General features: G+C 35.9%; 2 protein-coding genes across 2 annotated transcripts; one reads left to right on the top strand and one right to left on the bottom strand.

Annotated features, from left to right (window-relative positions):
* The first annotated feature begins 33 nt into the window (after window positions 1–33).
* LOC137391901 (serine-rich adhesin for platelets-like) lies at window positions 34–4,538 on the top strand. Its single transcript, XM_068078456.1, has 2 exons — window positions 34–77; window positions 119–4,538. Exons 1-2 carry the CDS (start codon window positions 34–36, stop codon window positions 4,536–4,538), a joined length of 4,464 nt encoding a protein of 1,487 aa, XP_067934557.1.
* Window positions 4,539–5,485: 947 nt separating this feature from the next.
* LOC137391892 (afadin- and alpha-actinin-binding protein B-like) lies at window positions 5,486–15,121 on the bottom strand. Its single transcript, XM_068078443.1, has 10 exons — window positions 15,041–15,121; window positions 13,063–13,204; window positions 10,774–10,910; window positions 9,000–9,168; window positions 8,437–8,648; window positions 7,706–7,872; window positions 7,506–7,532; window positions 6,812–6,910; window positions 5,665–5,723; window positions 5,486–5,581 (listed from the first exon to the last, which is right to left on the bottom strand). Exons 1-10 carry the CDS (start codon window positions 15,061–15,063, stop codon window positions 5,486–5,488), a joined length of 1,131 nt encoding a protein of 376 aa, XP_067934544.1. The 5' UTR covers window positions 15,064–15,121.
* Window positions 15,122–15,201: the final 80 nt, after the last annotated feature.

The following is a 15,201-nucleotide window of genomic DNA, read 5'->3' as shown; positions in this document are numbered from 1 at the left end:
TTAACATATCAGAACTTATCAACTCACCCAATAATGACAGACCAGCATCATCTACCACATCTGGTACCTATAACAATGTTGATATATCAGAACTTATCAACTCATCCAATAATGACAGACCAGCATCATCTACCACATCTGGTACTTATAACAATGTTGATATATCAGAACTTATCAACTCATCAAATAATGACAGACCAGCATCATCTACCACATCTGGTACATATAACAATGTTGACATATCAGAACTTATCAACTCATCCAATAATGACAGACCAGCATCATCTACCACATCTGGTACCTATAACAATGTTGATATATCAGAACTTATCAACTCATCCAATAATGACAGACCAGCATCATCTACCACATCTGGTACCTATAACAATGTTGACATATCAGAACTTATCAACTCACCCAATAATGACAGACCAGCATCATCTACCACATCTGGTACCTATAACAATGTTGACATATCAGAACTTATCAACTCACCCAATAATGACAGACCAGCATCATCTACCACATCTGGTACCTATAACAATGTTGACATATCAGAACTTATCAACTCATCAAATAATGACAGACTGGCATCATCTACCACATCTGGTACCTATAACAATGTTGATATATCAGAACTTATCAACTCATCAAATAATGACAGACTGGCATCATCTACCACATCTGGTACCTATAACAATGTTGATATATCAGAACTTATCAACTCATCAAATAATGACAGACCAGCATCATCTACCACATCTGGTACCTATAACAATGTTGACATATCAGAACTTATCAACTCATCAAATAATGACAGACTGGCATCATCTACCACATCTGGTACCTATAACAATGTTGATATATCAGAACTTATCAACTCATCAAATAATGACAGACTGGCATCATCTACCACATCTGGTACCTATAACAATGTTGATATATCAGAACTTATCAACTCATCCAAAAATGACAGACCAGCATCATCTACTACATCTGGTACCTATAACAATGTTGATATATCAGAACTTATCAACTCATCCAAAAATGACAGACCAGCATCATCTACCACATCTGGTACCTATAACAATGTTGACATATCAGAACTTATCAACTCACCCAATAATGACAGACCAGCATCATCTACCACATCTGGTACCTATAACAATGTTGATATATCAGAACTTATCAACTCATCCAATAATGACAGACCAGCATCATCTACCACATCTGGTACATATAACAATGTTGACATATCAGAACTTATCAACTCATCCAATAATGACAGACCAGCATCATCTACCACATCTGGTACCTATAACAGTGTTGATATATCAGAACTTATCAACTCATCCAATAATGACAGACCAGCATCATCTACCACATCTGGTACCTATAACAGTGTTGATATATCAGAACTTATCAACTCATCCAATAATGACAGACCAGCATCATCTACCACATCTGGTACCTATAACAATGTTGATATATCAGAACTTATCAACTCATCCAATAATGACAGACCAGCATCATCTACCACATCTGGTACATATAACAATGTTGATATATCAGAACTTATCAACTCATCAAATAATGACAGACCAGCATCATCTACCACACCTGGTACCTATAACAATGTTGACATATCAAAACTTATCAACTCATCCAATAATGACAGACCAGCATCATCTACCACATCTGGTACCTATAACAATGTTGACATATCAGAACTTATCAACTCACCCAATAATGACAGACCAGCATCATCTACCACATCTGGTACCTATAACAATGTTGACATATCAGAACTTATCAACTCATCCAATAATGACAGACCAGCATCATCTACCACATCTGGTACCTATAACAATGTTGATATATCAGAACTTATCAACTCATCCAATAATGACAGACCAGCATCATCTACCACATCTGGTACCTATAACAATGTTGATATATCAGAACTTATCAACTCATCCAAAAATGACAGACCAGCATCATCTACCACATCTGGTACCTATAACAATGTTGATATATCAGAACTTATCAACTCATCCAATAATGACAGATCAGCATCATCTACCACATCTGGTACCTATAACAATGTTGATATATCAGAACTTATCAACTCATCCAATAATGACAGACCAGCATCATCTACCACATCTGGTACCTATAACAATGTTGATATATCAGAACTTATCAACTCATCCAATAATGACAGACCAGCATCATCTACCACATCAGGTACCTATAACAATGTTGATATATCAGAACTTATCAACTCATCCAATAATGACAGACCAGCATCATCTACCACATCTGGTACATATAACAATGTTGATATATCAGAACTTATCAACTCATCCAATAATGACAGACCAGCATCATCTACCACATCTGGTACCTATAACAATGTTGATATATCAGAACTTATCAACTCATCAAATAATGACAGACTGGCATCATCTACCACATCTGGTACCTATAACAATGTTGATATATCAGAACTTATCAACTCATCCAAAAATGACAGACCAGCATCATCTACCACATCTGGTACCTATAACAATGTTGATATATCAGAACTTATCAACTCATCCAAAAATGACAGACCAGCATCATCTACCACATCTGGTACCTATAACAATGTTGACATATCAGAACTTATCAACTCACCCAATAATGACAGACCAGCATCATCTACCACATCTGGTACCTATAACAATGTTGATATATCAGAACTTATCAACTCATCCAATAATGACAGACCAGCATCATCTACCACATCTGGTACATATAACAATGTTGACATATCAGAACTTATCAACTCATCCAATAATGACAGACCAGCATCATCTACCACATCTGGTACCTATAACAATGTTGATATATCAGAACTTATCAACTCATCCAATAATGACAGACCAGCATCATCTACCACATCTGGTACCTATAACAGTGTTGATATATCAGAACTTATCAACTCATCCAATAATGACAGACCAGCATCATCTACCACATCTGGTACCTATAACAATGTTGATATATCAGAACTTATCAACTCATCCAATAATGACAGACCAGCATCATCTACCACATCTGGTACATATAACAATGTTGATATATCAGAACTTATCAACTCATCAAATAATGACAGACCAGCATCATCTACCACACCTGGTACCTATAACAATGTTGACATATCAGAACTTATCAACTCATCCAATAATGACAGACCAGCATCATCTACCACATCTGGTACCTATAACAATGTTGACATATCAGAACTTATCAACTCACCCAATAATGACAGACCAGCATCATCTACCACATCTGGTACCTATAACAATGTTGACATATCAGAACTTATCAACTCATCCAATAATGACAGACCAGCATCATCTACCACATCTGGTACATATAACAATGTTGATATATCAGAACTTATCAACTCATCCAATAATGACAGATCAGCATCATCTACCACATCTGGTACCTATAACAATGTTGATATATCAGAACTTATCAACTCATCCAATAATGACAGACCAGCATCATCTACCACATCTGGTACATATAACAATGTTGATATATCAGAACTTATCAACTCATCCAAAAATGACAGACCAGCATCATCTACCACATCTGGTACCTATAACAATGTTGATATATCAGAACTTATCAACTCATCCAATAATGACAGACCAGCATCATCTACCACATCTGGTACCTATAACAATGTTGACATATCAGAACTTATCAACTCACCCAATAATGACAGACCAGCATCATCTACCATATCTGGTACCTATAACAATGTTGATATATCAGAACTTATCAACTCATCCAATAATGACAGACCAGCATCATCTACCACATCTGGTACCTATAACAGTGTTGATATATCAGAACTTATCAACTCACCCAATAATGACAGACCAGCATCATCTACCACATCTGGTACCTATAACAATGTTGATATATCAGAACTTATTAACTCATCCAATAATGACAGACCAGCATCATCTACCACATCTGGTACCTATAACAATGTTAACATATCAGAACTTATCAACTCATCCAATAATGACAGACCAGCATCATCTACCACATCTGGTACATATAACAGTGTTGATATATCAGAACTTATCAACTCATCCAATAATGACAGACCAGCATCATCTACCACATCTGGTACCTATAACAATGTTGATATATCAGAACTTATCAACTCATCCAATAATGACAGACCAGCATCATCTACCACATCTGGTACCTATAACAATGTTGACATATCAGAACTTATCAACTCATCAAATAATGACAGACCAGCATCATCTACCACATCTGGTACATATAACAGTGTTGACATATCAGAACTTATCAACTCATCCAATAATGACAGACCAGCATCATCTACCACATCTGGTACCTATAACAATGTTGATATATCAGAACGTATCAACTCATTTCATGAATATCGACATACGATCCCCACCACATGCAAATTCTTTGACATTCACCATAAAATTTGAGTAAATATTTGTCTTGATGTACGAAGTAATCTCCAACACGCAATGTCTGAAATTTCTTAAAACATTGCAGGGCTGTAGGTAAGAAAGTAAAAGCATAAAAATATTTGTAGATTAATTTAAATGTTAGCCAACACTTTCATGTGTGTTTAGGGTTTAGGGTGAACTAACAATAAAAACCACTTTTTACTGATTATTACTCCATCAATGTTAGTTAGTCATTCATTATTATATATAGAAAATAAACTTCGAAACTTAGTTTTAAAATGCTATATAAAAAGTTTTAACGCTATTTGTAGTTATTTGCGAACTTTATCATTATTTTTGAGTCCTGGAATTGATAATACGAATATTTGCTCTAATATAATAACACTTTTGAAGCGCGAAGGCTCTATCAGAATAGATTAACCTTGTATGTTGACTGTACTAAAAGTTAACAAGCTCTCAAGTATTCCTGATAGGGTGCATTGCTCAGTCTAAACAGTTGATTTTATTCCTATAGATTGTGATGTCAACTGCATCTACACTTCCATTAGTATAAAAGTCGTAGCAGACTAGAAAAATAGCCAACGAACTCAATGACGTCAGTCACCTAGGAAAGATTAAACACTGCGCTGCCTTTTTCATCCTCGTTAGTCATATTCTAATTATTAAAAAATCAGATACAACTTATTGAACTGATTGAAGGAATGTATCTATTGATCGGAGACAATAGAGTGAGCTATGTTTATATTGTGAGAGATTGTTTTGTTTATTAATTTATAAACAAATATATACAGTATTGGCACAAAAATGTTTGTGCCAACAATGTATAAGTGTTGGCACAAACAATCGTGCCATTTCCTAAAAACAAGAAAACTGCAGTTACATATTTTTAGAGAAAAGGAGATAACTTGGCATTGTTTGCTCATAGTCGGAGGGAAGACAACCCCTCATTGTATTTCAATTCACTAAGAAACAACTCCAATACCATGTTCTCCTGAGGGAGAGAAGACAGTCAAAACATCGCCATATCTTTCCACAAGAAGGAAAACACAACACTCACACTAGAGAAGCAGGAAAAGAGAGACAAAAAGAAGACAATCTATGGTCAGGACTACTTTGACAGGAGCAACAAAACATAACTTACAGTAGCATTGCCATCTTTAGCGTCCACAATAAAAGTTGAATTAAGATCAGGTTCGGCAGCTGCAACATAATAATAAGCATTGAATACAACACCCCCGCAGTTTGGACTGTATGAATAGGTATTGAATACAAAAACCCTCACAGCTTGCACTGTATAAATAGGTATTGAATACAAAAACCCTCACAGCTTAGACTGTATAAATAGGTATTGAATACAAACACCCTCACAGTATGGCCTCTACATTGTATAGCCTCTACACTGTATAGCCTCTACACTGTATGGCCTCTACACTATATGGCCTCTACACTGTATGGCCTCTACACTGTATGGCCACTACACTGTATGGCCTCTACACTATATGACCTCTACACTGTATGGCCTCTACACTGTATGGCCTCTACACTGTATGGCCTCTACACTGTATGGCCTCTACACTGTATGGCCTCTACACTGTACGGCCAAGTATGCGAGGAGCCGCTTTCAAAAACAGCATCGCTCAGCCTTTCTCTTTGAGTCAGTTTGAATAAAGTTTTTAAAAGGATCTTAACAGGTTGGCTAAAAGTTGAAGTGCACACGAGGCAAAAGCACAGAACCAGAAACAGATACTAAAAAATATGAGGACAAAATTAAAATAAGTTTAGTAAAAGATTAAAATTTAGCTTCAAGTTTGTGTTTTTAGTAAGCTAAATTCATTGAAGTTAAAATTAAAGTTTCTATTACGCAGGGTCACAATAGTTTAGTGTACTGAATGCGATGCTCTCAAGTCTCTCTCAGACTGCCGTTATCAACAATATTTAGCTCCAAGGTAAAACTCCATTCAATAGTGTACATAGTGATGTTACATATTATTGCAGATCATAACAACTAAATGGGTATTTGTTACTTTGTTCATGTTGGTACTGAATTATAACAATTAAAAACACTTTTTTTACAGTAATATCTTCTATAAGTGGTTGTTTTCATAATATTCTAACGGATTAATTTTTTTATTAGTTATCTCATGTAGGAAATAGTGCCTTAAGACGCGAGTAAATTAACATACGAGCTCAGTCCCAGAATGCACTAAGCTTGTATGTTGAGGTATGACTGTATAATTAAACATTCACGGAATATTCCTAGTAGCATTATATTAGACATGGTGACCAACCTGATGCACTTGAGAGGTTGGCCCTCAGATGAGAACAGGCCTGCCTGATAGACTCACTCAAACGCTTGTATATCATATCCACCGGCATTTGGCAATGCTCTAAAAGGAATTCCAGCAAACGATATGATTTAATCGTTCTTTTATTGATGTTTTGTAAGCATTGTACGACCTATTCGTTAAATATGAAAAAGCTACTTCCATCGCAATGGAAAAGATCTTTTGACCAGCAAATAGTTGGGAATATATGCCATGAAATTAAAACGAAGCCATTGCAATAATTATCTGTTATAAATAGATCATTGAAATCCTAGTAAAGCCCCAGATCTCATGACCGGCTGTGAATAAGGAAAAGCGACCACAACCAGGTCAATCATTATACAAGCACAACAAAATCAGATACAACGACAAAGATAACGATTAGCGGCAGAGAACAAGCGTTAGCGACTCAGCGCTATGATATCTAGAATTGAATAATAGCGATAAAATTATCACTCCTTTTCCAGGCTTTATTTAATATGTTTGACGGTGAAATAAAGGCAGAGGTGTTAATATTACTATTGTTATAGAGCTAGGATTACCTGCTGTACATATGTCAAGCTGTCCAAGCAGTCAATATTTCAAGTTGATTGCTTAAATAGAACAACACTGCTTAGAGGGCAGACAGAAACAACAGCAATCACTACCATAAGCTTACTGTAAGGAGTTGCCCTCTCATGCCAGGCTGTAAGATTAACAGATGGTCTATCTGATGACAGTTAAAAGCTAATTCCTTAGAGAATAGCCTATCCAATCATATTGTTACTATTTCGACTAGTTGCTGACAGTTTGATTCCCGATGAAAGATTAGCCAGCCAGCTGCATGAATATGGGCAAGCCTATAGCACAGATACATACCTTTTTTTACCGACTTGTGCAGGAATGGATGGCCAAGAGAAGACAGCTCCTCCAATTCCTGCAGCACATCTGACAACAGGTCTCTGAGACTAGAGTTTTCTGATTGCAAAGCCGCACATCTTTTCTCAAAGTTGGACATAACTACCTGGTATAAGTCTTCTTCATTTCTGTGTGAACCATGTTAGTTGTATTTGATGGATAGGACATAACTACAGGATAACAAAGTCTGCTGCATGGCTACAGGATAACAAAGTATGCTACATAGCTATAGGATAACAAAGTCTGCTACATAGCTACAGGATAACAAAGTTTGCTACATAGCGATAAGATAACAAAGTCTGCTACATAGCTATATGATAACAAGGTATGCTACATAGCTACAGGATAACAAAGAAGTCTGCTACATAGCTATATGATAAAAAAGTCTTCTATATAGCTATAGGATAACAAAGCCTGCTACATAGCTACAGAATAACAAAGTCTGCTACATAGCTATAGGATACCAAAACTAAAAGGTTATTGTTGTGCATGTGTTTACAGACTCCAATTGCCTACAGTACTGCAAGTCCTACGAGTGAGTGTATGAGAGGCACACACCCCCCCCCTCCGCTCTCTCTACATATGTGTAACTAACAAACTACGCTAGCAAATATACAATGGGGTACTGGATATACAGCGAGAATGAAATAAAGGCCACGTCCGGCCATAAAAGTAAACCAGATTTGACATACCTACTATTTGACGCCTCACTCCTCCATTGCCTTCTTCGACCATCTTGTCTTGATAAACACCTTGAGATCTCAATGCTAGCACCAGACTTGCTCTTATCTACAAGTAACTGCTGGGTTCTTTCCTTGAGTGAGTTCAACTCTTTCTCCCTCTTCTTGCTCTCATGTCTGTGCTGATTGTCTGTTGACTGGAGCAGTAAGTTAAGTTTTCTCACCTGTAAAGTTCTAACAAAATGAACAACACTAAGAGACTGCTGCCTCTATAAAAATACAGAGAGGAAGGGGGTGACGACTCCCAATGCAACAAATGGTACAATAAAATGCTCAACTCCTTTTTTTGACCTTAATTTTTTTTAAAGATTTCTTCCTCATATAAATGATGCAATATTAAGCGATCAGCCCACATCTAGAACACAGGCATGTTGTCAGCATAACTCAATAAATTCTCAGTAATGCCACAAGTTAACATGCCGGATTGCCCGCTCTCGATATTTAAGATTCCTGCCATCATGACCAGGTTTATGACCGAATTGCTGTAATTGTAAAGAAAGAGCAGAGAGTTTGACCTCATCTTGTTGCAGTTTCAGTTTCGTCTGCAGGGAAGATCGCTCGAGCTGGAATTGCCTCTCAGTCTCCTCATATTTGTTGATGGAATTCTGAAGGGCTTTGTTTGACTGCCGCAGCCGCCTTTGTGTGACCTGGCTGTGCTCAAGGTCAGCTGAGCACCTGTGAACCCTGTCAATGCACCAGAAAGACTGTTAACACACGAAAAGGCTGTTCATCTTCCAGAATTCCTTACAATATGCCAGAAAGAATTGTAACAAATGAGAAAGACTGTTATTATACCAGAAGGACCACTTACACGCCTAAAACAATTCTCGACATACCAGAAGGACTGCTAACACGCCAAGACTGGCAAAACATTAGAAAAAGTGTCGACCCATTAGAAGTGTTATCGAAACACCACAAAGACTGTCAACACACGAAAAGGTCTGACAATCCACCAGAAAAAGTATCAATACACCAGAAAGACTGTCAACATACCAGAAAAACTGCCACCAGACTGAAAGAACTTGTAAAAAATAGCCAAAAATATCAACATTTCAAAAGAACTGTCAACACATCAAAAAGACTGTCAACACACCGGAAGAAACCTAAATCTACCATAGTAACCAAGGTGGAACCCTCATGTTCATGGGCAGACAGACAGGAAGCTTTGCATTTAATATAGGCCGTTGATGTGCCTAAAAGTAAACTATTGAATTGTTGTAGGAATAGGTGTAGAGCTCCATGCCCCGACTAGCAGCAGCTATAAACCTATAAGGTGCCGCACTGCACCTATTAGTAGGGCAGACGAGTGACAAGTACAGACAAGTGTATGTAGCACTGCAGCTATTAGTAGGGCAGACAAGTGACAAGTACAGACAAGTGTACGTAACAGACTTGAGCTCTATCAAAGTACTAACTGCAAAGGCCAACGGAACTCGTTTGAAGCTATGACCAGCTCTTAAATAACAAGAGGGCTAACGTGATAAGAGAGAAGTTGAAGGGTTGTGTATTTCACTCACCGCTACATATCAATAAATCTGTCTGATTATAACAATATTGATTACATAAGGGAACAAACTCAGAGATAAAACAAATGAAAAATTAGCCTATCAGCCAGTAATACAATGGACATCTACAATTCTGCCTGAACAACACTTCAACACAAATACTGCCAATGTAAGCTGCCTTGATGAAAATATATATCACCCATAATTTAACACAGATCTGCGACTGTCACTCATGTGTTGTTAGCATTAAAATAGTATCTTAACAAGCAAACTGGGAAGTTTTGTGAACCTAAGTAATGGCTGTCATCTATAAAAAGACAAGAGCAATAAGTAGACTCACTGGCTACTCAGCTTGTATGGAATGAGCAGAGATGTGCCTAATGAAGCCATGGATCACACTTCAGTATGACAAGATTCTATAGCCTGGTGTGACTAACCTGCGAGTATTCAGACTAAACTATTAAGCTGCCAATCAACTTGATGGGTGTATGCTCGTCAACCCTCCACCCTATAACCCCTCAATCGCTAACGCTGCCTCGCTGCCTACAGACTGCCATGGAGATGGGATAGGGTTGCAAACGCAATTAATGGATGATGGGAGTCCAACAGAATTTGCGCATAAGCAAAGTAATTCTCTCTTTACCGATCTGTTACCAATTAGTTTGTTTAAACATGAGATGTGGAGTTGAAACTGATGAGCTGCAAAAAAGAGCTGTTATCTTAGAAATATTGACAACTCAAGAAAGGAGGAGAATATTTTAGCTGTAGTAGAAGGACTAGCTACCGCGTTTCAAGCTCCTCTTTATATCGTCCTGAATGCTGGTACTTTCTCAGCAGCCTGTGAGCGACGTTGACCAGTTGGATGAGATCAAAGGATCCATGGCTATTGTAGAGAGTCTGTAAACCCAACATCTGCAGCTCCTAAAGAAAGGCACCTTAATCAACTCAGTGATCAGAGACAATAAGGCTAATCAAATGCCATACACAGTAGTATAATACATGACTTTACTGAATACTCAAATCTATAAATTGATTCCTTTCCTTCAATGTACTGCGTGTGACCTACAAAGGAAATCTGTATAACAAAACAAGTAATGAGTTCACTATAACGGCTATCACATAACGGAAGATGGGGCTGTATTGGTGTAATTATATGGAGTAACACTGGTCATATATATTTATACAGAGTAAGCATGTACAGTCAGAACATATATAAGTCAAGGTTTGCATATAAATAGAGCTTGTACCAGTCTTATATAGTCTATATTACTAGCTGAATGCCCGGGTAATAAACAATTATTTGCACAGAAAATCTATTTTTATTTAACATATACAACATTTACCATTCTAACTTTCAAACTTCATATCATAAGAAAAGTGTTTTGTGCAGTCGACATAAATTAAGAGAAAAAATAAAACAACTATAAAAGTGTTTAAATTTAAATGTGGAATAATTAGCAAGTAATGACTAAATAAAGTTTATTTTGCTACGATTACAATTAAAAATTATTTGATACGCAATTATATGATTTTAATTTGTTCCGTGTTGGCATCGCAAGGCGTAAATATCGTATAGAAACCCATAGTAATTATCTAATGCAAACACCCCTGGTAGAACAACATTAAAATTTTACATACGTACTGAGGGTACATATTAAAAATTGGTAACAAAATAATATGCTAACCTTTAGTAACTATAGTTACCTACAGTAACTTAAGTGTATTCAGTGGTTATAATCTGCAATAAAATGTATCATTACAATGTACTATGTGCAGTACATACCATAGGGAGTTCTACCTTCGAGACAGACATATAACATGAACGTTGAATTCAATTTAAATGAATTTAGCTTACTAAACACATGCTTAAAGCTAAGTTTTAATGTGTTTTACTAAAAATCAACACTGCCATAGGCTAAATTCTATCACTATTTGTTTTCGGTTTCGTTTTCGCTATAACTTGTAGCAAATAACTCTGAGCTGAGATAGAGAACGAGCATTTAGAGAAACGATACATTTTATTGCAGATAACCACTGAATACACTAAAGTTACTATAGGTAACTATAGTAACTAATGTTAACATATTGTTTTGTTACTTACTTTTAATATGTACAGTACCCTCAGTACGTACATATAAAAATTTGATGTTTTTTAGCAGGGATTATGTGCATTAGATAATTACTATGGGTTTCTATACGACTCTATTCGTCTATTCGATATTTTTGCCTTACAATGCCACTGAAACAAATTAAAACCATATAATTGTCTACCAAATAATTTTTCATTGTAATCGTAGCAAAACAGACTTTATTTGGCCATTATTTGCTAATTATTTTATATATATATATATACATGTATATATATAATATATACATGTATATATATAATATATACATGTATATATATATAATAGATAATAAAAGAGCAGTGTAAAATTGGATAAAAACTGTATCTTTTAGCTTTTATTTGATTGTTTCTTTACCCAATGAATTTGAGTAACTTAAGCTAGTCTAAACTTTGACTATAATGAAAGCCATAATTATAACTTAAGCCAGCGTTAGAAAAGAATTGTGTTATGATCTTCAAGCGTGAAGCGTGCTATTTTAACCAATTGGCATTAAAGATTGGTAGTTGCGATAAGTATGATCACAATTATTTCATTGTATAGCGATGTAGCCGCATGAACTAGTGGATAGACACTCCTGTCTACAGACCTGGCAGTTTCGAGCTCAAATCCAGTGCAAAGCAGATTTTTAGTTACTATAACCTAATCACTATAACTGGACACACGACAGACAGAATACAGACAAACACTGAGCTATATATATAGATATGTATGTAAATATTATATCTATTATATATAATATATATAGGCATATTATATATATATAGAAATAATCTATATACAATTATAAAAATATCTCAGTGTACCTTGCCTAAAGTTTCAACAATTGATTGTAACTGAAAGAGAGAACTTTGTTTCATAATGAACATTACTTTGCACATCATGGTTGATTATGAGTTTATATTATAAACAGAGATAGTGAGGGACATATCAAATATCAGTCTTACTTTGTCTAGATAGCGTAATGATTCTTCCACGTTAGACTTTGAGCAAAACTCTTCATTATTTTCATTAAAAGTGCGCAATCGGGGAGGATTGTACTGTATTTCCTGTAGGGTAGTCGGTTGCCTTGGTGATGAAATCATAATGCTGTAAAACCAGAGATGACATTAAGAAAAAGTAAAGGATAGAAACTGAAAAGGTATGTTATACAAAAATCAGATCATTAGAACAGAAAGTTCATCCTATGAAAAGAGACTTAACAAGCAACTATCTTGCTATAAGTATTAATAACACAATTAAGAACAAGCGAATTATCTTTCTTCAGACATGCACAAAATTTATTTGCAACCTGGAAATGAATTACTATATTAAGCTTTTGTTAGTAATTGTAAATACTGTATGTCTGGACGTCAGACAGCTTTCTCATTGAACCCTGTCAGCAGTCTACTACACAGGAAGGCAGCAGGATGATTTACAAAAAGATTCACTAGCGAACTTTAATCAGGTGTATGACGTGTGCTAGACCACCCTTACGAGAGTTAATGCTCTTCACGGGAATGTGTAGACTCAAGTTGTTGACATAAAAACTCTCTGAATAAACTGAAGCCTGCGCATCGATGAGAGTAAATTTTGTTTAAAACGAAATTTTTTTGGGTTTTCAGAGTGCTATTCCATAGCTACATAATAAGCAATTGTACTTTACTCAATATACTATTCCATAGCTATATAACAACTAATTATATTTTACTCTGTATACTATTCCATAGCTATATAACAAGTAACTATACTTCCCTCAGTACAACTTAAGGCCACACACAACTATACTTATCAGTATAACCATGCTTGTAACAAGAATCCCATTTAATAGGGTGGTTCAGCGTGCTCTGCACAAATCGTTAGGCCAACGCAATGTAAGAAACACCAGCTGACAAAATATCTCATAATCAGCTGGTAATGAGATGAAAATATGCTGGACAAGCAGGTATACTATAGCACCATGTAGTAATACCTATAGATGAAGGAGAGCCCAAAACATCAGAACAAATCATCCCATCCTCAGCTAACAGAGGGATAAAGATTTGACTTTTGAAATATATGAGAAGTTCAATGAATAAAGAGGAGCCTACAACAAAAGATATTACCTTTGAGCACACTTGATTTTAACAATCATGTTTTAATTACATGTACCAGTACATGTTCAAGGTCACAATGAGGTCGCATTTAAAAGCTATAAGAAGCAAAAAGAAGAACGTTTTTATAATTTGTAATCTGTAAAAAGTATCATATTAGAAGGCTTATTTCAGTCTTTTTGATACAACAAAGTTATAGAGAGATTCTTGTCACATAGTTTTGAGAGAGCCTATATTATGCCTGTTTATAATTGTAATGCACTACAGCTAATATTTTCCTGTTATAGTTGAGTGTGATATAGACTGAACTCCACTTGTTTGCACTTTCCTACACGCAACAAGTCAAAACTATATCTATTGGTCAGTGAATTATGTAATACTTGACATGAACTCTTTTATCGATAGGAACTGGGTTATGCATGTGTTTATGCATGATTCCATCTCTTCACCAGCTGATTATGTGATACCTGGAAAGTGGGCGTCCTGTTGATATTTTTGACCTCACATATTGCGCTGAACTAACAGTCTAATACTAATGATCGCAAGTATTTCATGAACTATTACTACAACAAAGAGGATTGTGATTGTGTTCAGCTCACCTAAAATTACAAATATAGAACTTCTTTGTGGTATATAGTCTATTAAAATGTGATACTCATCATGAAGAATACAAATTATCACATCCCTCTGCTGCATTGACATATATTTAAAAATATTATCATCTTTATAAATAAACAACAACGATGCAACAGCGTTGAAATCAGGTATCAGTAAAACAGTGTAACATCTAAAAAAAATTGCATTCATACATTATGGCATCCTGTGACAATCTATGCATTTAATGTATACGTACCTTTGAACGACTTCGGCATTCATGACAATTATCTTTTACAAAATTGATTGTTCGCAACTCAAAAATAAAGCGTTGCCACCCCTCTTTCCCAAAGAGCGTTTCAACAGCAACTCTATGCGTAACGGCACATGACACCGAACTACGAAGACTACAATAAAACT

The sequence above is a fragment of the Watersipora subatra genome, chromosome 1, assembly GCF_963576615.1.
Source record: "Watersipora subatra chromosome 1, tzWatSuba1.1, whole genome shotgun sequence".
Taxonomy (NCBI): domain Eukaryota; kingdom Metazoa; phylum Bryozoa; class Gymnolaemata; order Cheilostomatida; family Watersiporidae; genus Watersipora; species Watersipora subatra.
The sequence above is the reverse complement of the archived record's forward strand: the minus strand, read 5'-3'. Positions and strand labels throughout refer to the sequence as shown.

Excerpts from the sequence above, each read along its gene's own strand:
- LOC137391892 (XM_068078443.1), bottom strand. The coding sequence starts at position 15,063 with ATGAATGCCGAAGTCGTTCAAAG. Across the intron at positions 13,205-15,040 it reads AATGCCGAAGTCGTTCAAAG|CATTATGATTTCATCACCAA; the intron begins GTACGTATACAT and ends CTGGTTTTACAG. Across the intron at positions 9,169-10,773 it reads AAAGAGGAGCTTGAAACGCG|GGTTCACAGGTGCTCAGCTG; the intron begins GTAGCTAGTCCT and ends GTGCATTGACAG.
- LOC137391901 (XM_068078456.1), top strand. The coding sequence starts at position 34 with ATGACAGACCAGCATCATCTACCACATCTGGTACCTATAACAAT. Across the intron at positions 78-118 it reads CATCTGGTACCTATAACAAT|ACCAGCATCATCTACCACAT; the intron begins GTTGATATATCA and ends CAATAATGACAG.